At 40.5% G+C, this 22,947-nt stretch overlaps 1 protein-coding gene across 5 annotated transcripts in view; it reads left to right on the forward strand.

The window, feature by feature from the left end:
- The window catches only part of pard3bb (par-3 family cell polarity regulator beta b), a 1,128,463-nt gene that overhangs the window by 482,379 nt on the left and 623,137 nt on the right, over nucleotides 1-22,947 (forward strand). For all 5 annotated transcript variants that reach the window (XM_059967323.1, XM_059967326.1, XM_059967321.1 and 2 more), the window contains 2 exons: nucleotides 6,263-6,342; nucleotides 13,222-13,308. In XM_059967323.1, coding sequence (XP_059823306.1) covers nucleotides 6,263-6,342; nucleotides 13,222-13,308 — 167 coding nt within the window. The remainder of the gene's footprint in view (nucleotides 1-6,262; nucleotides 6,343-13,221; nucleotides 13,309-22,947) is intronic.

The following is a 22,947-nucleotide window of genomic DNA, read 5'->3' on the forward strand; positions in this document are numbered from 1 at the left end:
AGGAGTTCATTCAATTTAACAGTTGGTAAGTCAAGTACACCCTCTCAGCTTTCTCTACAGAAAACAGGTCATGCAACGATACAGCGCTGCCCGGAACCAAACGGTGAAATAGAGTCAATCGTCATCGTGGCTATCCCTCAAGATCGAGGATGATGGTCTTCATTCCGTTTCCACAGAGTGAAGATGCCTGTGCGTGTATTTGTTTAACGTGTACTTGATGTTGCACACAAGAAGCACACGATACTTCACAAATCAACCAACTGATTCCAATGGCATGGAAACCACGATGATTCGAGCTGATGGATTTGTTGCAGCCTTCATCTGCCTACTCAGCCGTTGAGCTTGAGGTAACTTCGTCCGCCTGTTCCACCGTTGAGGTCTTGGTTGGATTGTTCTTTGTCAGGGACCTCACCCTCGACCTTACCGCCATGGGTGACCCTACCAGGAGTGGAGCTCCAGACGGCATCGCTCTCGGGATCTCAGGACCACACAAGCTTCTCCACCATGCCAAAGTGACAATCCACGGAGAAGAGAGCCAGTCAGTGAACCAGCCGACCCAGCAGAGGATCAGCATTGCCCTGTGTGACTTATTTGTAATGCTGTACTTCCTAATGAAGTCATGAAACCATCAGGATTCAAGGAACACTTCCATAGAAGACACCCTGAAAAGGCGACTTACGGTATTATTCTGTTCCAGAAGATGAAAGAAGCTTTTGAAAAGCCTTGCAGACTTGAGTCATTTGCCAAGAAAGCTAAAAATGACCATGATAGTGGTCTTGCTGCTTCTTATAACATTACCAAAATTATAACAAAGTGTGGAAAATCTCATACACTTGGTGAAAGATTAATAATATCTGCTGTGTCAGAAGTGCTCACCACTGTTCTCTAAATGGATACCACTATTTTAAAATCAATTGCTCTGAGTAATAACTCTGTAACTCACCTTTGCACTGGCTGTTTAACCCTTTCTCCTTTCCTGACTGACACCCAGTTTTCTGTCTACTGCACTTTGGGTGCAACTATCTCTTTATATGCCCTATCTATTACCCCTCAGCCTCCTGAATGATCCGGAGTTCATCCAGGTCCAGCATTCAGCAGTGGAGCATTCAACTATCCTGCCTAGCATCTCTACTGTTGTAGTTAAACAATTATAAAGAATGAAAAATAATAAATAAACTGGGGGGAGGGGGGGGGATCTACCTTTTCAGTTTCTCTGATTCAGGCCTCTCCTTGCTGAAGCCTCGAAGAGCAAAGGCCTCAACTTCCCCACTCTAACACTGTCCATTCTAAGAATGGCCCCTCCACTTACCCCTGCTTAATTTTAATTTGTTCTTGCCAATGAATTCCATTTGCTGATTGGCTGCTGCTCAAAACACTGAACAGCCGCGAGTGGATGCTTTATGTGCACAGTTGGCAAACCTGACTTAGCTATGTCTCTCACTTTTCAGACCTCTGGCTGGCCATTGCTCAAAACACCAAACCACCGTGAGTCGTTGCCTTATGTGCTCAATCAGTGAACCATCTTTGAGACAGGAATGTTTTTCAAACAAGTGTGTGTCTTCTTTCTGCTTTGTAGTGACTTGAGTTTTCAACCAAAGCCCACCTGCCTCAGTCACCTGCACCGAGATGCACTGTTCTCTAATTGGTGACTTTATTAATGAAGTAATCCAAAAATGAACACTATTTCTATATGGTCCCAGTCTGTACAACTGTAAATGGTTTAATTCATCTGTTTTTTGCCTTTAACAATCTTTACATTGATCGGGTTTAAGTTTGATCCTGGTTAAAATGTCACCTGGATTATAACTTCATAACCTTGGTTTCAAAGCTTCCCATGTCTGATCTGATGAAAGGTCTCAGCCCAAAATGTTGACAGTTTATGGTTTTCCACAGATGCTGCCTGGCCGGCTGAGTTCCTCCTGCATTTTGTGTGAGTTGCTTGGATTTCCAATATCTTCAGATTTTCTTGTCTTCTTCCATGTCTCATCTTGTCAATCTCTGTAACTTCCTCCTGTCTGAACCTTTTTGAGATATCTGCATTCTTCCAGTTCTGTCTAGCAGCACCTCTTTGATTGCTATATGTTCTGTCAGCTGCTGCTTCATTGCTTGAGCTTTGGAATTCCTTCTTAAATCTCCACCTTAGTACCTGCTCTTCATCCTTGCAGGCTAACCTTTTGACCTGTGGATTCTTATCATATTTTATTAAATTTATTCCTTTGAAGCACATTGCTGTGTTTCAGTCCAGCTACTCGAAGATCCTGTTTTATATGCAAGCTAATAAACTTCCCAAGTTTACTTATGTAACATAATAGCATTTGTTATATCTGACCAATGCTTAGAATTTGATCAAGCATTCTTTGGTTTATAAATAAATTCTAAAAATGAAAATGTGTGCATAAGTCTTTCAACAAAGAAGACATGTTTGTACAGTTCTTTTCATAACCTCCAGGCATTTTAAAATACTTCACTAACATTTAATTAATTTTTAAAGTGTGGATGCCATGTAATTTAAGAAGCAAGGCAGAAAATTTGTGCAATGCAAACAGCAATGAAATAATGATTAAATAATTTGTGTTGGTAATGTTTCTTGAGGGATAAACATTTGCCATGAAGATTAGAGATCTCTTCTAAACACTGTTATCAATCCTATAATCAGAAAGACAGACAAGACATTCATTTATCCTTACTTGAAAGCCAGCAACTTGGACAGTGGAGCATTCCTTCAGTTCTGTTCTCAAGTATCAGAGCATGGAGCTGAAATCTCTGGAGTGAACTCATGACTTTTTGAGTCAAATGAGAGTGCTACTGATTGAACTGGAACTCATTACTTCAAAGTAGAATTCATTACCACAAACTGGAATCTCATTCTTAAGTAAAATAACACAAGCTTTAACCAATCAGACTCATCGGATTATAACCAGCAATGATCAGCTTTAATAATTGAAGTAATTACGTATTGATATTGGCTTATTAGCTGAAAGGCCTTGATAGAGTGTATGTGGAGAGGATGTTTCCTATGGTGGGAGAGTCTAAGACCAGAGGACACAGTCTCAGAATAGAGGCGTGTCCTTTTAGAACAGAGATAGGGAGGAATTTCTTTAGCCAGAAAGTGGTGAATCTGTGGAGGCCAAGTCTTTATGTATATGTAAGACAGGTTTGATAGGTTCTTGATTGATCAGGGCATGAAGAGATATAGTGAGAAGACAGTTCTTTGGGGTTGAGAGCAAAATTGGATCAGCCATAATGAAATGGTAGAGTCATTTTGATGGGCCAAATGGCCTGATTCTGCTCTAATATCCTGTGCTCTTATGGTCTTCTAATGTTTATAAAAAATCATTATGATTTGTTAGTGATGCAACTTCAAAAGAATCAGAGTCAGGTGTATTATCACCAGCAGAATCAGATTCATTGATACCTTGACTTCGGAGATTTGTTGATTCATTACAGGGCAAATAAGAACCGTAGCTGTAAAAACTGCTTGATCTTTGGCAACTATCATGTAAAGCCATAAGTCCTGTTGAATCGGAAGTTCATAAGGCCCATTGAATCTGTGTTAGCTCTCAGTGCATTAGCATCAATTTCCCCTTTTTTCTTGTACACTAATCTTTCACATTCCAATCAATTTCACCCTGATTCTGCCCCCCCCCCCAAACCACCTAACATTAGGCATAAGCACTTAGGGGAAACCCTTGTGATACATGAGGGCTTGTGGAAACTTCATGCAGACAGCTTTAGAGGTCAGAGTTGAAGCTGGGCTGCTAGATCTGTGACACAGTCGCGTTATCTGATGTATCACAGTGTTGTATCGGTCATTGTTGGCATCATTTATATTCCTCTAATGTTATAGCCACTTATTGATCTGGTGTTTAACTGCCTATTAGGATAACTTGCACAGGCTGTCCCTGCTTAACAAAGCTGATTTTGCCCAAAAGTCAGAAAATACACAAATGCTTCTCAATAGTGTAACCATACCTCCACAGTATTGTAGGCAATAGCATCAAGTTCTAGTTCATATTCAGTTTGTTATCATTCAGCCATACACATGCATACTGCCAAACTAAACAATGTTCCTCTAGGCCAAAGTGCACTGTGATTATTTATAACTTACACACACAACGTATAAAGTAATATTATTGCGAGTAAATTAAAAATAATTAGCAAAAACACATCTCAGAAAGAACAATACTGAAAGTGGAAGAGAGAGGAATCTAGTTCTGTGTAGCAACAGACTTATGTACATGTGTTGAACTTTTAAATTAATAATATCAGAGCTTGTTTGTATGTCAGACTGCCCATACAGGCAATCTTGTACTATGCCACAGTCTATTCAAATGTTGTAAAGACTTCAGCTGCAATCTGGAAGCTCTCTTACAAATCCTTGATTTTGTACCTCTCAAACTGTGATGTGTTGCTTTTGGCTGAAAGGACTCAAAACTCTGGAACTCTCCCTCTAAATCTCTCCACCTCACTCTCTTCATATAAGTCTCTCTTTCAAACATGCCTCTCTGACCAAATACTGTTTGATAACATTCCTTGGAAGCATATTTGGGATGTTTTCTATATTAAATTGCTATTTAAGTATAAATTGCTTCTATTCCAAAACATAAAGTTTCCAGTCACTTGCTTGTCTGTAACAGCAACTTGTGTTTATATAACACCTTCAAAACATTCCACTATACTTTATTGTACATAAATTGACATAACCACATAAGAAGATCTTTAAGCAACACACCCTGCTCTGAGAGTGAGGCTTTAAGAAGTACTTTAAAAAGAGGTGCGGCTTTGACTTGGTGTAAGAATTCTGGAGCTTTCGGCCTAGGAAGTTGAATGAAGGACTGGAGCAATTAAATTTGGGTATAGTGAAGTGGCTGGAATTTCAAACAGCCGTTGAACCAGAGAAGGCTGCAAAAATAGCCAAGGTGGTGGTAAAGGGAATTTAAGAATCAAGCTGTTGTTGGTTGAGAGCTGCTGTAGGTAGTGAGTTTCTGGTTGATGGGCGAATGAGATGTAACTGTATTTGAGTGTCTGTTATTGCATACTTTTCTATGATACATTGAACTTCATGTAATGATTAGCCTTGCTTGTGCAGACACCAAAGCATAAAGCCAATTCAAGCAGCATATTTCATCAATATGAAGTAGAGTCCATTTCCCCGTAGCTGAAACCAGTGGGATAGGAGTTGGGCAGCTGAGATTGGATTTCTTCATGATTACAATATGGGTAACTGACCCTGACTGTACTAAAAAGACCAAGACACAAATTAACAAAGGCGTGCAGAAGTATTCAGCAGAACATAAGCTGAAATAGCTACAGAATCTGATAGTATGATGGAGGTAGAAATAGACATTATTAGATGGCCTATAATTCATCCTGGGGTTAGTTGTAATATAATTTTTGTGAGATATCCAGTTCTCTTTCGGACAGGAGGTTAGACTGGTAAGTTAACTTTTATGTCTTTAGTATGTGCTTACCTTTGGTAGTTAGCACAAAGCATGGAACAAATTTCTGTATATTTTGTTTGGTAGGTTTAATTTCTCTGGGTGCATCCTGGTTTGTCTTCATAGGTGTTGTGCAGCCTCATACATTCGAAAGCTTTTCTGCTAATTAGATTAAGATCCCTTCCTGAGAAGCAGTTAACTCATTAACATTTGCAATGGGTCAATTGAAGCTATCAAGGGTACAGAACAAATACTACTTGTCAGCTTGTTTTTAAAATCATTGACTTTCCAATAACAGAAAAAGGACACTTGTATTTTCCTGGTTTCAACTGCAGGTAAATTGGCTTGTTGGATTGTGTTCCTGGTCTCTGCATGAAGCTTGAATGTTGCATAAATTTAAAGCCTATTAAAAGCTTATTTTAGAAAAAGACATAATAGTAGATGGTTAATTACTTTTCCAGACCTTAATTTATGTCATTGTCGTTGTGAAGAGTGGAGAATAAATATTACAACATACTTAATAGCTTGCAATCAGAATCTAGTTCTAGTAATGGAGTTGCTAAATGTGTCAAATCATCTTAACTATTAGCCTGGATTTACTAATCCATTGAAGTACTTGCAATACCTGATTATAAGATTCTTATTTTTAAATTTATTGAATACAGCAATTGGTTATTGCAGGTAAGGTGTAGAGATACATTTCAGAACAGAACTCCAGTGTACACTTGGAGAACTAGTACAAGTTGAACTAGTACTTTGTACTAGTACAAAGCTTCTATTAATGATCTGAAGCAATTCTTGATTAATCCCTTCTAATTTTCCAGGTAGCAAACTGGGCACCCACAGACGATGTAAGAACAGAGCCTCCAGGACCACCAGACAAGCATTCAAAAAGCACTCTAAGGTATGGAAAAGTTAATAGATGTTAATGATGGGTTCTGACTCAAGGAGAACCTTGTACTCTTTCTTCCTATTTTTGCCTACTGTCATTTTTCTCTCTCTCTCTCTATAGTATCTGGTACTCCTGCCTGTTTTCATTCTGAAGGATTGTCGTTACATTTACCTATTCTAAGGCTTATAAGCCCCCAAAGTCCTTTCTGTATCTCAGAGAAGAGCCCCTCCACTCTAGCCCACCCTACCCACCCCCTACATCCTCTAGTAGTTAATGAGTGGAGCAAGTGGCATAGTGGTGATGTTGTGAATTAAGTTGTAGGTGGAACCCTTGCTGGTGAATCAGAAAGCTTGTCTCACTCCAGAGTTTTGGGTGTAAGCATCGGTGACACACCAGTGCAATCCTCAATGAGTTTACCACTGCTGTTGATGTGCTGCTTTTTGGATGCTAAAATGCTAAACTGAGGCATCATCTGCTCTTCCTTACGATTGTGTCGGTGTTTTGAAAATCAGCGTGGGAGCTTTACTCTGTATTTTGACCATTTAAAAAAATCTCTTGATAATGCTAAAATGGATTATCTGGTCACTTTTATGTTTGTTTTAATGGGATATGCTACACACAATTTAGCTGTCATGTTTCCCCTATGTCAGCGGTAGCTCTAATTCAAGAAACACTGTACTGGCTGTGAACTACTTTGGGATATCCTTCGAAGTTTCAAAGTAAACTTATTATCAAAGTTACGTATATGTCACCATATATGACCTTGAGATTCATTTTCTTGCAGGCAATCACAATTGAACATCACAAGATGAAAGCCATCTCCTAAGCTGTCATGAAATTGCACTCATTAATTTATTTAAGAAGTTGCCATCTTGATGCCCAAATCATGCTGGGTCAGACCATTGTATTTGTGTAGCAATCTTCCCCATCTACATTCACCACCACCCACCACTGCAACAGGACATTTTATCTCGTGGGGAAGTGTGTCACATCTGCTTATCTTCCTCCGTTTCCTTGTGAGGAAAATAAACTGATAAATGTACATTTCCTGCTTAGCAAGTGAGCTATCAGTTGCTCCTTCACCAGAGCCCTTTGCTGTTTGTCTTTGTGTCTCTGACTTCTTTGGATCATAAATCTTCCTGATCTCTTTTTTCTGTTTTGTCACAGTTACATGTTTGTAAGGTTGCGAAAGCTTATCCAAGTTTGTCCTTGGGTAATCTATCCTTTCCATTTTCTTGCATTCCTTCTGTATCAGCCTGTTATGAGAGAGGGAGAAGGCAAGGGGTTGGAGGGTCAAGAATAGGAAAAAAACTTTGCGTCACAGACAAAAATTTTCAATGTGATTTAAAAATAACTCCAAAATATCTGTGCAGGGGAACTATGATATAAAATTTGACATTGAATCACATGCCACTAAGAATAAAGTCAAAAGTTGCACATTTTAGGATTTTCTAAAGATAGAGTGAAGATTTACACAGCTCAGACCAATTATGAGCTTACACAGCTTTACTTCTAGTGGGGTCCCAAATAACGGCAAGAGAAATGCTTGTCCAGCCTTTCTTCTTTCTGAGAGTTGAAGTATTGTTTCTCTTTCCACAAATGCTGAGTGCTTCGAGCATTTTCCATTTTTATTTCTTAGCGTAGATGTAAACAGTTGTCACTTTGAGGCAGAGGAAGAAAGGAATAAAAGATTGTAAATAGAAGGGGCTATTTTGATTCCTGTAAAAATCGTGTTTCCAGTCATACATTATTTGGTATCCCTCTTATCTGCAAACCCCAGATCACGTAGCTGTGAGTGTCTCTCGGAATTCTAGATAGCATTTAACCCATATGTGTTTGTCTTTTCCTTCAAAGAGCAATCCAATTAGTCACACTCTCCATCTCATTTCCCAAAGCTCTACAATTTTTCTCCAATATCCAATTTCCTTTTGAAAGTTGGTGTTGGACTTAATTTTGACACCCTTTCATGCAACACATTCCAAATCACAGCAACTTGCTGTGTGAAAAATAACTCCTCACTGTCCTCTCTGATTCCTTGGCACGTTGCATGAGAAACATGTACTTGTTTATCTCAAGTGCCGAATGACGCAAAATTCTACATGCATTGGAGGGCTTTGCTGCTGTTGGTGTTTTTAATAAAATAAACAAAGGAGCTGGTTGCAGTTTTCTTGGGCAGGGTAAAAGAAAATACGAAATTGAGATCTTGTTTCATGATGGTTATTAGTATGTGTAGAGCTAAGTTTGTGCATATTTGAACATTGGATAAAGACTGGATCAAGCTTGCTTGTGATGAATCCAATAATGGAATAGCCAGACATTCATGGACTTAAAAAGCTACCATCTTCACCAAGTAGTAGTGTGCTATATTTCTGAGACAGAAAATTGTGTGTTTAATTTCTTTTTCAGAGTATTCAGGTTGATATTTACAGTGCATAAAATTGGTAAAATAGTGTGTTTTAGAAAGGCAAAGATTAATTTGCTTGTACAGAGTACAATTTATTGAAAAGTTAGTTGGAAACAAAATTTCTTTGCACCGATTCCGTTCCAACTCATAGAATTTGAAAACTCCTTTTGGGGATATAATTTTGTGTGACATCTACCCCTCTGAATAACAATGAATGAGAGAAAGCTATGTCTTTTCCTCAGTTCCTTTTCCACTGACACGTTCATCTGTGCCTTGCTACCTCTGGGACATGTCAATTCCAATGCTATTTTGGCCTTTATATTTTACTTTCCACAATTGAGCACGACTTTCTTCAATGTTCCAACTCACATTCTTACTCATAAAATCCAGCTTAACGGCAACCTTCTAAGTGATTGTGGTATTTATATTTATCGTCTTTTTATTATTATTGTTTTTTTTGCACTGCAGCAGATCTGGAGTAACACATTCTTTTATTCTTCTTTGCACTGTGTCCTGGAAATGACATTAAACAATCTTGATCTTGAAAGTTTTCACATTCATATTGAAGGCACTACATAGCCTCGTTCTTTAATACTTATTTATTTATCTCCTTCATCATGCTTCTTAAGACTTCATTCTTTGTCCAAACTTTTCGTAACTCTCCATTTGAACTTTGTATACAGTTCTTTCTTGGTCAAAATGTTGACTGAATTCAAATTCAAGATCCCTTGAATTTGCATCCAAGCATCCAAGCATCTTCAATGCTAAGTATGTATGTAAAACCTGTTTGGTTGTTGGTGGGCCCAGCCTTATTTATCACCTGAAAACAGGGAAAGTAATGGAATGTTGGTCCTCTTTTCAGTGGGTTGGAGTACAGGAGAAGGGAAGTCCTTTTGCATTTTTAAGAAGACACTAGTGACACCATGTTTAGAGTACTATAAATACTGTAGTTTTGGTGTCCTTATTTAAGGAAATTATTATTATATTGGGTCCTACTCAGGAAAGGTTCATTGGGATGATCCTGGGTATAAGCGTACAGTTTAATTGTCAGCAACTGTTTTAGTTGCTTTTCTTCTGACTGCAAGACCTTTTTGGACATTATTAATATGGAATGGCAAATTCGATTCACTGATTTATCAGAGGGAAGCAGGGGTGGATGGCGGGGGAGCTGTCTGACCTCGGCCGTAGTGAGGTGATGTGGTGTTACCTGTTTATAGCTGCTAGAAGAGAGGTGATGGAGCTGTGTGCTTCACCAGGAGTGGTGTGGGGTGGCGTCAAGGCTGGATAGAATCAGAGCTGCCCTGCCACCCTCCACCCCCAGTGTTTACTGTCACCGACTCCAGATTTCTGCACCATCCATGGCTTGGGCCTGGACCATCTTTTTTGCATGGCTGTATCTTACTGATATGTGTTATGTGTTGCTTTGTGCTGTGTGAGACTGTTGGTACTGTTTTGCACCTTGGCCCTGGAGTAACGCTGTCTCGTTTGGCTCTATTCATGGGTACTCATGTATGGTTAAATGACAATTAAACTTAAATTTGAATTGAATTGAAATGAAAGATTTTGCTTGTGAAGAAAAGTTCAAAGGATTGATATTCACTTTGGTTTGAGAGTTATCTAATTCAAACATATAATATTCTTAGGGGCACTAGACTGGTTAAATGCCATTAGGATGTTTATTCTCTTGGAAGAGTCCAGAATCAGAGGACATGGTCTTGGAGTAAAAGGTTGCCCATTTCTGAATTAGATGAAGGAGATTTCTTCTCTTGGTGGGTTATGAATCTTTGGAACTCCTTGTCACAGAGAGCTATGTGGCAGAGTCCTTCAATGCTAAGACAAAAAAGATTTCTAACCAGTAAGGGAATTGAGAGCAGAAAAGTGGATTTGACCAGCCAAGTGCAAGCAGAGGGGCTGTTCCTGTTTCCTGTCTTCCCATCTGACAACTGTACCTCGGAAATTTCCAGCTTGCATAGAAGCCCCAACGCCCATTCTTTGGTGCAACTGCACTGATTTTTAATGTCCTAATAGAATCACAGCTGACTGGCAATTTCAGTGTTTGAGCGTGTGACCTACTGGTCTATATTTTTGCATTAAATAATTCATTAAACATGTCTTTTACAGACTTTGTTTTTACCTGGAGCCTTCTCTGGCAGCCACATTTCCCCAGACAATGGAGACCTCCCCTGAGCCTCCAGCTGCCGTATTTGCTCCCTGGGTGGTCTGGAGTCTCCGGTCTGTTAGTTCTGAAGATGGCTGGTTTTTTTTAAAAAGACTTGAAACAATTCTTTCTTACTTCAGTGATCATGGCTGTACAGATTTCAGCTGTAGTGGTTGCAAATGGGAATATTTAATGATCCTCTTGTGAGCTAAAGTAAAAAGTCACCTCTGTTTGGCACCTCATTTTTACCTTGCGAATTTCGCTAGAGGTGCTGGAGAGAACAAACATGATGACTGGCTGCTTCACAGTCTGGTACAGAGAGAGGCTCCAACGGACAGGATAGGAAGAAGCTGCATAGAGTTGCAGGCTTGGCCATTATGGTCAAAGCCCTCCCCACCACTGAGGGTGTCTTCAGGAACTGGTGCCTCAGGAAGAATGCATGCATCAATAAGGACCCTCGCCATCTTTTCATTACTACAATTAGGACATGGTACGGAGCCTGAAGACTCACACTCAACTATTCAAGAACTGCTTCTTTCCTTCCGTCATCAGATTTCTGACTGGTCCATGAGTGGTGTGGACGGCCCAGCACATCTGTAGATGTGAACTTCCCATGATTCAGGACGTTTACAAAGACAGGTGTGTTAAAAGGGCCCAAAGGATCATTGGGGACCCGAGTCACCCCAACCACAAACTGTTCCAATTGCTACCATCTGGGAAACGGTACCACAACATTAAAGCCAGGACCAACCGGCTCTGGGACAGCTTCTTCCACCAGGCCATCAGATTGCTTAATTCATGCTGATGCAACTGCATTTCTTTGTTAAATTGACTATCCAATTGTACATAATATTTATTATAAATTACTATAAATTGCACATTGAACATTTAGAGACATAATGTAAGGATTTTTACTCCTCCTGTATGTGAGGGATGTAAGTAATAAAGTCAATTCAATTCAATTATCTCTCCTGGAAATTCACTGAAAAGCTTGATGAGTCAATGTGTTTGCAGTGAAGAACGGACAATCTCAATAAACATTGTTGTGATAGGGTGGTAAGCAAATAGATGCTAATGAAAAGGTACTTCCCATCATCTTAATTAATTTGATTCCATACAAGTGAAACCTGATGCCTTTGAGATTGTGCATATCGACCAGAAGGCAAGACTGGGGAACTGTGATGCCTTTTTCTGTTGAAGAATTTCTTGAGGTGCTGTGGAGAAAAAAATCTACCTGAGGTTGTAACTTATCCACGTGAGCTCCCTCTTCACAACTTGCAATGTTTAATTGCTTTGCATTGATGGTCAGGCTTTTTGCTGATAATTATAACGGCTGTGTTCTTAACCTGATGCCACTCTTGTTTTCTCCCCTCTCCCCCCCAAAATCCTTTACATAAGCAGTTAGTTCTGGTTTGGAGCCGTAAGATGAGAAAACTTTATTGTCTTGTATCAGCACATGTTCTGAAGACCGAAGTCTAGTATTAATTACACAGGGCATCCGCAGGTTAAGAATGCTCGACTTACATACACCTCTATGTATGAATGATCTCTTGTAGTAAGAGTCTGACATACATTCAATCCTATGAGCAGCAGATCTAATTTTCTCTCTCACTCTCAGTCTTGCTGTCCCTTTCATCCTCCCCATTTTTACTTTTAGTAATTATTCTTTCTGATCTTGTGTGCTTTTGATGATATAGATTACAATGCTGTTGAAAGATGGTTACCCTACTCAAAGATTTTTCAATGTATTTTCAGGTTTATGGACAAAATCTACTTGTGGACATCTGTAAAAACAAAATGGCGAGAGATGCCTGCAGCCATTTATTTATTTATTTAGTGACACAGCACGGAGTAGGCCCTTCCAGCCCTGTGAGCCACATCGCCCCAGCAACCCCCAATAAACACAATTAACTCTAACCTAAGCACAGGACAATTTACAATGACCAGCTCGTCTATCCAGTCCGCCTTTGGACTGTGAGGAATCTGGAGGACCTGGTGGAAGCCCACACGTTCCACGAGGAGGACGTACAGAGACTCCTTACAGGACGGCGCCGGAATTGAACCCGGAACTCCGGAACTCCCCGAGCTGTAATTCCATTGCACTAACCACTATGCTACATGCCCCGTTATAGCAAAGAACAAACACCGTTGTACTCATTTGCATTTGCTTTATTCATGCCTTTCTTCTTAAGTGTTCCAACAAAAATTCTTTATAATCTAGCCACCCTACACTTATTTTCCTTATTTAGACTAAATGGGTTAAAAAGCTAAGTTTTGTGGAGTCTCAGCTGTTTTAGGTGTAACCTCATCCGTCTTTTTTTTTTGGCAGTGATTTGACAAAGAAGGTAGAATTTTCTGGAGACTGCGGCCCCCTGGGGATCCATGTGGTGCCCTTTAACTCTACGCTGAGTGGAAGGTAAAGTGTCTAAAAGTACATCTGTACTTAAAACTGCTGAGAGCTTGCCTCCCATGGGAGCAGATGCCATATGGTGCCTGTGGATATACTACTCCCAACATGAACAAATCTGCAGCTGAGCACTGGTTCAATAAAGTGGGCTTTGATGCAAGTCTTATTGACAAAACATTGTTTCTCTGTCAATATTTGTGTTTACAGAATGTTACAGGTTTGCAATCTATTACAGTTTGGCCACAAGTGTGATTGGTATTGATACAATTGCCTTTGGAGGCCACTGAGTGAATTCAGGAGAAACTTTTTCTCCCTGAGGGAGTGGCGAGTCTGGAACACATTGCCATAGGGAATAGTGTGGGCATTTAATGGAAAGCTAGGTAAGTACATGAGGGAGAACAGAAGTATTGAAATGATTAGATGATTTAGTTTATATTGTGCAGAGATCAGTTGGGCTGAATTGCTTTCATTTTGCCTGTTAAATTCTTGCTAGTTTTATGCAAATCCTTCAGTTCTTAAGACATAATATAGCTAATCGTACAGCTGAGAAAGCCGTTTATGAATGTTTTATCTGTGCGCATTGCAATCATACCAAATGATTTGATGCTTGTTACCCACAACTGGCTGCTTTTTTTTAACTCCATGATTGTAACTTGTATTTTTTTTGTGAGCGCAACTAGTGAAGAAATGGCCCAGTGAGCTACAGTTATCGAGATACACGGCAAAGGAAGTGGTAAGGGTCTTGGCCCTAAGTGTCGACTGTTCATGCATTTTCATAGATGCTGCCTGAACTTCTGAGTCCTTTCAGTAGTTTGTGTGTGTTGCTTTGGATTTCCAGCATCTACAAAATTTTTTTGTATCCTTGCTGCCTCTGCTACAAACCTACAGATTTTGAAAATTATTATTACATCTGATTTTACTGTCCTTTCCAGTAGCACCTTTTGTAACTTGTACAAAAACAATAAATATGATGTTTTTTTATTGTAAGAATTTAGAAGGTTCTTTTGAGTGGGGAGATTAAGATTGTTATACCCCTTTATACCTTATATATTGAATGGTGATCCTTTTCTGTCAAAGTCAAGTCAATCAATGGCCTTCTCAGCCAGAACTACACCATGCTAAGTTTTCATCCAATAATAACATCTCACTGTGTGCTGCATTAAACTGGCTGCATTCGCTGTGGGGGGAGAATATAAAGATCAGAAAAAAGGCCGACTTCCCATTGGATTTGTACCGGTTCCCTGAGAGGCAGTCCTATTATTTCCATTCTCTTCCACTGGATCTGGAGCCCCACTTTCTTTTCAAGTTCCAAAGATATCTGGTTTGGTACATTAATTGGTCCCTGTAAATTTCCCCTGTTGTGCAGGTGTGGTAGAATCTATGGAGAATTAATGGGAATGTGGTGAGAATAAAAATTGGGATTAATGTAGGTTACTATGAATGGGTGGTTGATGGTTGTCATATATTCAGTGGGCCGAAGGGCCTGTTTCTGTGCTGTATACTCAGTGACCTCTTTATTAAGTACTTTCTGTACCTAACAAAGTGGCCAATGAGTGTATGTTCATGGTATTTGGCTGCTTGTAGCCCATCCACTTCATGGTTTGACATGTGTGTACAGAAAGGCTTTTCTCCGTACCATTGTTGTAATGTGTGTTGCAATATGAGTTATTGTCGACTTTCTGTCAGCTTGAATCAGACTAGCTTTTCTCCTCTGACCTCTCTCATGAATGAAGCGTTTTCACCCAGAGTACTGCTACTTACTGTGTTTTTTTTTTGCTTTTTACACCATTCTGTAAATTCTGGAGACTGTTACATGTGAAAATCTCAGCAGCTCAACATTTTCTGAGATACTCAAATCACCTCATTTGGTACTAACAATCATTCCATGGTCAAAGCCACTTATGTCACATTTCTTCCCCATTTTGATGTTTGGTCTGAAACCTCTTGACCATGTCTACCTGCATTGAGTTGCTGTCACATGATTGGCTGATTAGATATTTGCATTAATGAGCAAGTGTACAGGTGTTCCTAAAAAAGTGGTCCCTGAGTGTATGTCTTGGTGAGAAAGCAATTGGGTGCCTTGATTCTATTTGACTAAACTTTAAATTATCAATATTTGAATTCCATTTACCCACATCATTGGGAGTAAAGGTGGGAAGCACTGAATGAAAGATTATCAAAAATAATTATAGAATTCACCTATAATTGAATCAATTTGAAATATTGCAGTTACTATGCCTCTTGATCATTTTTTTCATAAAGTAGCAGTGAAGATCTGAGTACATTTGCCTCAGAATGGTATGTTTATAAAAGCAATGGACTGTCAAGTGTTTGGACTTTGTCTCTGGTCATCCTATTTGGGAGCAATGTGAAGGTATGGGAGAGAATGCACAAAAGGCTTACCGGCATGCTGCCGAGACTAGAAGAGAGTATATGCTGTAAGGAGAAATTGGGCAAACTTGGGATTGTTTTCTCTGGAATAGTTGAGGGTAATGGAAGTCCTGAGAGGAGTTTATAAGATCAGTGCAAGGCATGGCTCAATGGCAGTGTTTTTTTCCAGGGTTGAAAGTCTAAATACCAGATGGCACGAATTCTAGGTAAGGGATGGGGTTCTTTACATGGACAGTATGGGTGCCTGGAATGCACTGCTAGAGCTGCAGTTGGCCAAGCTGTTGGTCAGCTGTCCGAACATATCTGGTGTGGTTTCGGACCAAATTCGACATTGTGAAGTGTTTCAGGAGATTGAACCATGGTGATTTTTTGTTTGAAAGTTGTTAATTATTTCTCAAGTTCCTGAATTTCGTTCCGAGTATTTCTGCAGCTGCAGGCCATGGTAGGAAATCTTATAATTTCTATGTCATAATTTAGTATGATGTAATAACTGTAGAGCTGTAAACAGGGAACCAGGCTTGTCAGTCCACTGAGTCTGCACTAGATGACAAGCATCCATTTTCTCTAATCCGACACTAATTCCCACATTCACGTCGACTCCCACCAGATTCTAACACACCTTTACATATTATTAATCTACACCAGCTAAGCTACCTATCAAAATGCCTCTAGGAAACCAGAACACCTCGGGGAAAGTATGCACACTTGACACATAAACCACCAAATGTCCAGGATTGTCACCGTGTCATTGGAACACGGAGGAAGCAGCTCTGCAAGTGGTGCCTAAATCCGAGGGTGGGCTCAGAAGAAAAATGTAACTGTTTGGAATTACATATTAAACTATGAGCAACTGTAGGCCGGTGAACTTAAGAGATGCAAATATGGTATCCTGCTTCATACCATATTTTTCAACTTAAGACATACAGAGAGGTAGTTAGACCCAAGGTGGAGGACACAGGGAACTGGGTGACGGTCAGAAAGAGCAAAGGGTTAAGGAACCAGTGCAGCATACTCTGTGGCCATCCCCTTCAACAACAGATATACCACTTTAGATACTGTTGGGGGATGACCTAACAGAGGATAGTCAGAGCGGTCAGGTCCCTGGCACTGAGTTTAACTCTACAACTCAGAAGGAAAGGGGGAGAAGAACCGACTGTGATAGTGCTACACCTACCCTTACACCTGCTCCCTCGCTACCATCAGGGACCTGAACAGTCCTTGCAGGTGAGGCAGCATTTCACATGTGAGTCTGCTGGGGTCATTTACTGTGTACGGTGCTTCTGGTGTGGCCTCCTGTATATTGGTGAGACCCGATGTAAATTGGGAGACCGCTTCACCGAGCATCAATGCTCCGTCCACCAGAACAAGTGGGATCTCCCAGTGGCCACCTATTTTAATTCCACTTCCCATTCCCATTCTGATATATCCATTCATGGTCTTCTCCACTGTCGTGATGAGGCCACACTTAGGGTGGAGTAACTACGCATAAAATTCTGTTTGGGTAGCCTCAAATCTGGTGGCATGAAAATCAATTTCTCAAATTCCTGGTAATGCCCCCCCATTTCCCCCTTTCACCATTTTCCATCCCTTTTCCCTCTCTCACCTTATCTTGTTGCCTGCCCATCGCCTCCCTCTGGTGCTCCTTCCCCCCTTCTCTTTCTTCCATGGCCTTCCATCTCTTTTACTGATCAAATTCCCAGCTCTTTACTTCATTCCCCACCTTCAGGTTTTACTTATCACCATGTGTTTCTCTTTTCCCTCCGCCCACCTTTTAAATCTACTCCTCAGGTGAATGATCTGGTTGCACTTTTACAGATTGTCTGGTATGACTGATGAAAGTCCTGACGAAGGGTCTTGGCCCGAAACATCAACAGTGCTTCTCCTTATAGATGCTGCCTGGCCTGCTGTGTTCCACCAGCATTTTGTATGTGTTGCTTGTCAGGTATGATGTTGTGGCCATCACTGAGTCGTGGCTGAAGGATGGGTGTAGTTGGGAGCTGAACATCTAAGGTTACACATTGTATCAGAGGGATAGGAAGGTAGGCAGAGGGGGTGGTGTGGCTCTGCTGGTAAAGAATGGCATCAAATCATTAGAAAGATGTGATGTAGGATTGGTCAATGTTGAATCCTTGTGGGTGAGTTAAGAAATTGTAAAGATAAAATGACCTGATGGCAGTTAAATAAAGATTTCCCAACAGTGACTGGGATCTGGACCACAAACTACAAAGGAAATTGAATACGTGTGTCAAAAGGGCAATGTTATGGGAGATTTCAACATGCAGGTCGATTGGGAAAATCAGGTTGGTAATGGATCTCAAGAGAGTGAATTAGTTGAATGCCTACAAGATGGCTTTTTAGAGCAGTTTGTCCTTGAGCCTACTAGGGAATCAGCTCTATTGGATTGGGTGTTATGTAATGAACTGGAAGTGATTAGGGAGTTTAAGGTAAAAGAGCCCTTAGGAGGCAGGGATCACAATATGACTGAGGTCAACTTGAAATTTGATAGGGAGAAAGTAAAGTTTGACATAGCAAGAGTGGAGTAAAGGAAATTATAGTGGCATGAGAGAGGAGTTGGCCAAAGTAAATTGGAAGGAAATGTTGGTAGGGATGACAGCAGAGCAGCAATGGCTTGAGTTTCTGGGGAAAAATGAGGAAGGTGCAGGATGGATGTACTCTAAAAACAAAGAAATGCTCAAATTACACAACACAGTACAACCGTGGTTGACAAGGGAAGTCAAAGCTTATGTAAAAGCAAAAGAAAGGGCATACAACAAAGCAAAAATTAGTGGGAAGATAGAGAATTGAGAAGCTTTTAAAAACCTACAGAGAGCAACTAAAAGAATCATTAGGAGGGAAAAGATGAAAGCTAGCAAACAATAAAATTTAAAAGAGAAATAAGAGTGGATATAGGACCTATAGAAAATGAGGCCGGGGAAATAATAACAGGGACAAGGAGATGGCAGATGGACTAAATGAGTATTTTGCACCAGTCTTCACTGTTTAAGATACTAGCAGTATGTCTGATGTTGTAGTGTGTGAAGGAAGAGAAGTGGGTCCAGTTACTGTTACAAGAGAGAAGCTGCTCAAAAATCTGGAAGACCTAAAGGCACATAAGTCACCCGGACCAGAGGAACTGCACCCTAGGGTTCTGAAAGAGGTAGTGTTAGAGATTGTGGTGGCATTAGTAATGATCTTTCAAAATTCATTGGACTCTGGCATGGTACCACAGGACTGGAAAATTGCAAATGTCCCTCCACTCTTCAAGAAAGGAGGAAGGCAGCAGAAAGGAAATTATAGACCAGTTAACTTGACCTCAGTGGTTGGGAAGATGTTAGAGTCAGTTGTTAAGGATGAGATGATGGGGTATTTGATGACACAGGATAAGATGTGACAAAGTCAACATGGTTTCCTTAAGGGAAAATCTTGCCTGACGAACCTGTTGGAATCCTTTGAGGAGATTACAAGTAGGATAGATAAAGGGGATGTAGTGGATGTTGTATATTTGGACTTTCAGAAGGCTTTTGACAAGGTGACTCAGAGGCTATTTACCAAGTTAAGAGCCCATGGTATTACAGGAAAGTTATTGGCATGGTTAGAGCATTGGCTGATTGGTAGGAGGCAATGAGAGTGAATAAAAAGATCCTTTTCTGGTTGGCTGCTAATGACAAGTGATGTTCTGCAGGGGTCAGTGTTGGGACCGCTTCCTTTTATGCTATATATATATATAAATGATTTAGATGATGGAATACAGTAAATTGCTTTGTTGTCAAGTTTGCAGTTGATACAAAGATTGTTGGAGGAACTGGTAGTGCTGAGGAAACAGATAGGCTACAGAAGGACTTAGGCAGATTAAGAGAATGAGCAAAAGAGTGGTAAATGAAATACAATTTGGAAAAATGCATGGTCACAGACTTTGGTAGAAGAAGTAAATGTGCAGACTATTTTCTAAATGGGGAGAAATCAAAAAATCTGAGGTGCAAAGGGACTTGGGAGTCTTTGTGCAGAACACTCTAAAGGTTAACTTACAGTTTGAGTCAGTGGTGAGGAAGGCAAATGCAATGTTAGCATTCATTTCAAGATATCTAGAATACAAGAGCTGGGATGCGATGCTGACGCTTTATAAGGCACTGGTGAGGCCTCACCCTGAGTATTGTGAACAGTTGTGGGCTTCTTATCTAAGAGAAGATGTTCTGGCATTGGAGAGGTTCAGAGGAGGTTCGCAAGGATGATTCCACGAATGAAAGGGTTATCATACAAGGAATGTTTGATGGCTCTGGGTCTGTACCTGCAGGAATTTAGAGAGACAGGGAGGGGGGTCTCATTGAAACATTTCAAATGTTGTAAGGCCTATATAGAGTGGATGTGGGAAGGATTTTCCCATAGTGGGGAGTCTCAGACAAGAGGGTAAAGAGGGCAAAACCTCAGGATAGAAGGGTATCCATTTAAAAGAGAGATGTGAAGAAATCTCTTTAGCTAGAGGGTGGTGTATTTATGAAATTTGTTGCTGTAGGCCAGGTCGTTGGATGTATTTAAGGCAGAGCTTAATAGATTCTTGATTGGACATGGCATCAAAGGTTACAGAGGGAAGGCTGGAGAATGGGGCTGAAGAGGGGATAAAAGGATCAACCTCGACTGGTGGAGCAGACTTGATGGGCCAAATGGCCTAGTTCTGCTCCTATGTCTTATGGTCTTATGGAAGAAGGCGTCACGATAGACAAGGGGTGTAAAGACAGTTTTTGGCACATTAGTCTTCATAACTCAAAGTATTGATGACAGATAAATGACGTTGTTGAAGGTGTGTAAGACATTGGTAAGATCTAATTTGGAGCACTGTGTGTAATTTTGGTCACCTACCTACAGGAAAGATGTAAATAAGGTTGAAAGAGCACAGAGAAAATTTATAAGGATGTTGCCAGGCCAGATTCACTTGAGTTATAAGGAAAGACTGAATTGGTTAGGGCTTTATTCCTTGGAACATAGAAGAATGAGGGGAAATTTGATAAAGGTATACAGAATTCTTTGGGTAAATGCTTTGAAGCGCATTCATTTAGACAGGGTAAATGCAAGAAAGCTTTTTCCGCTGAGGTTGGGTGGGATGGCAATCAGAGGTCATGGGTTAAGGGTGAAGTGCTTAATGGGAACATGAGGGGATCCTCCTTCACTCAGAGGGTCATGAGAGTGGAATGAGCTGCCAGCACAAGTGGTGCATGCAAACTCAATTTCAGTGTTTAAGAAAAATTTGGATGGATACATGGATGGTAGGGGTATGGAGGGCTATAATCCTTGCACAGGTCATTGGCAGCAGGCAGGTTAAATGGTGTCTGGATGGACTAGATGGGCTGAAGGTCCTTTACTGTACTTTTCTATTATTCTGTATTCTCTCGAGAGCAATTAGGCCCAAAGGTTATTTTCTTTTCCCAACACACTCAAAACTTACACACCTCCCTCTGCATTCCAAGCACTCACCAACATGCACACAACAGCACATTGCACTGAACAGCATCTCTGCTCAGTGCATGGGTCACCTAACCCTTCACGGTCTGGGAGTTCCAGAGTTTGTACAACACGGTTGCTACAAACCTCGAATGCCAGGAGGAAAATAAAACACATCAGTAGGCTGAAAAAATATTTTTCCAGTCTGCTGATGTGTCTTATTTTCTTCCTGGCCTTCAGTTTCCTAAAAACCTATCTGTCTGTTTGTGATTTTACTTTTGAATTAAGTGTGAACAAACAATAATTATTGAGCTCAGAAAGATTGTGGTAATGGTACATTGGGTTTCAGGCTGGGATGTGGGAAACTAAGTATCATGTGAAAGACTATAATCAAATCCACATTGCGCTTGAATGTTCATTAATGCAATTAGTAAATTGAACCTAAATTGTTTTTGGAAACCGGGCTTTTGCCAAGAATTCAGGTTTGTTATTATGAACCAATGTGCACCATTTAACACTTAGTAAAATGTTTACTTTTTTGCTGTCATGCATTCTCTCGTCTCACTATAAATTTCCTTTATTGGCCAGTGGTGTGTTGTTTGACAAAACTACATTGTTAAATTCAGATTCAAACTCATTAATTATCACATGTACATCAAAACACAGTGAAATGCATCTTTTGTATTAACACCAGCACAATCGAAGGATGTGCTGTTGGCAAATCATAAACACAAGAGAATCTGCAGATGCTGGAAATCTAGAGGAACTCAGCAGGTCAGGCAGCATTCATGGAAAGGAATAAAGAGTCACTGTCTTGGGTCGAGACCCTTCATCAGTATTGGATAGGAAAGAGGAAGAAGTGAAAATGAGATGGTGGGGAAGGGAAGGAATACAAGCCCTCAGGTGTTTGGTGAAACCAGGTGAGGGATGGTGCTGCATGAATGAAGTCAGCAGAGAAAACATATGAAGCAGCTTCTTTATTCGACAAAACAAGATACAGCAGGCATCATATTGAGACACCTTCAGTCGAAAGGTCTGGCTGGCCCACACTACCTGATATTTTATGTGCTAAACATCAAAGGACAATTCCATATTTACAATGCATCCACAATGCTTTCTTTGAAACTACACACAAACTTCACACCTCCTGATTGACACCCACACCACAAATATCTAAATGAATTTTAGTTGGCATTGTTTGGTCCTTGATTCAAGGCTTTTAGGAACCTATTGTTCAGAGCTGCATTTCAAACTATCTACAGTGCATATTCAAATCTGAAGATTGGTGGCCAAAGTTATCTGCTAAATGTGCTGAACCCAAAAATTTCTCTAACAAGGGGAAGGTAGGTGGGTGGGGGGGGGGGAATGAAGTGAAAAGCCTGGGAGATAATTGGTAGAAAATGTAAAGGGCTGAAGAAGAAGGAATCTGATAGGAGAGGAGAATGGACTATGGGTGAGGTGATAGGCAGGTGAGACAAAGAGAAGAGATAAGAATGGGAATGAAGGAAGAGAGAAGGGGGAGGGGGAGAAATTACCAGAAGTTTGAGAAATCAATGTTCATGCCATCAGGCTGGGATCTATCCGGGTGGAGTATGAGGTGTTTCTCCTCCAATCTGAAACTGGCCTCATTGTGGCAGTAGAGGAGGCCATGGACAGAAATGTTGGAATGGGAATGGGGATTCAAATCAGAATGGCTGGCCACTGAGAAATCTTCTTTGGTGCGGATGGAGTGAAAATGCTCGACAAAGTGGTCCCCCACCCCCCAGTCAACATCGGGTCTCACTGATGTAGGGGAGGTAGCACTGGATGCAGAGACAACCCCAA

The sequence above is a fragment of the Hypanus sabinus genome, chromosome 4, assembly GCF_030144855.1.
Source record: "Hypanus sabinus isolate sHypSab1 chromosome 4, sHypSab1.hap1, whole genome shotgun sequence".
Lineage (NCBI taxonomy): Eukaryota > Metazoa > Chordata > Chondrichthyes > Myliobatiformes > Dasyatidae > Hypanus > Hypanus sabinus.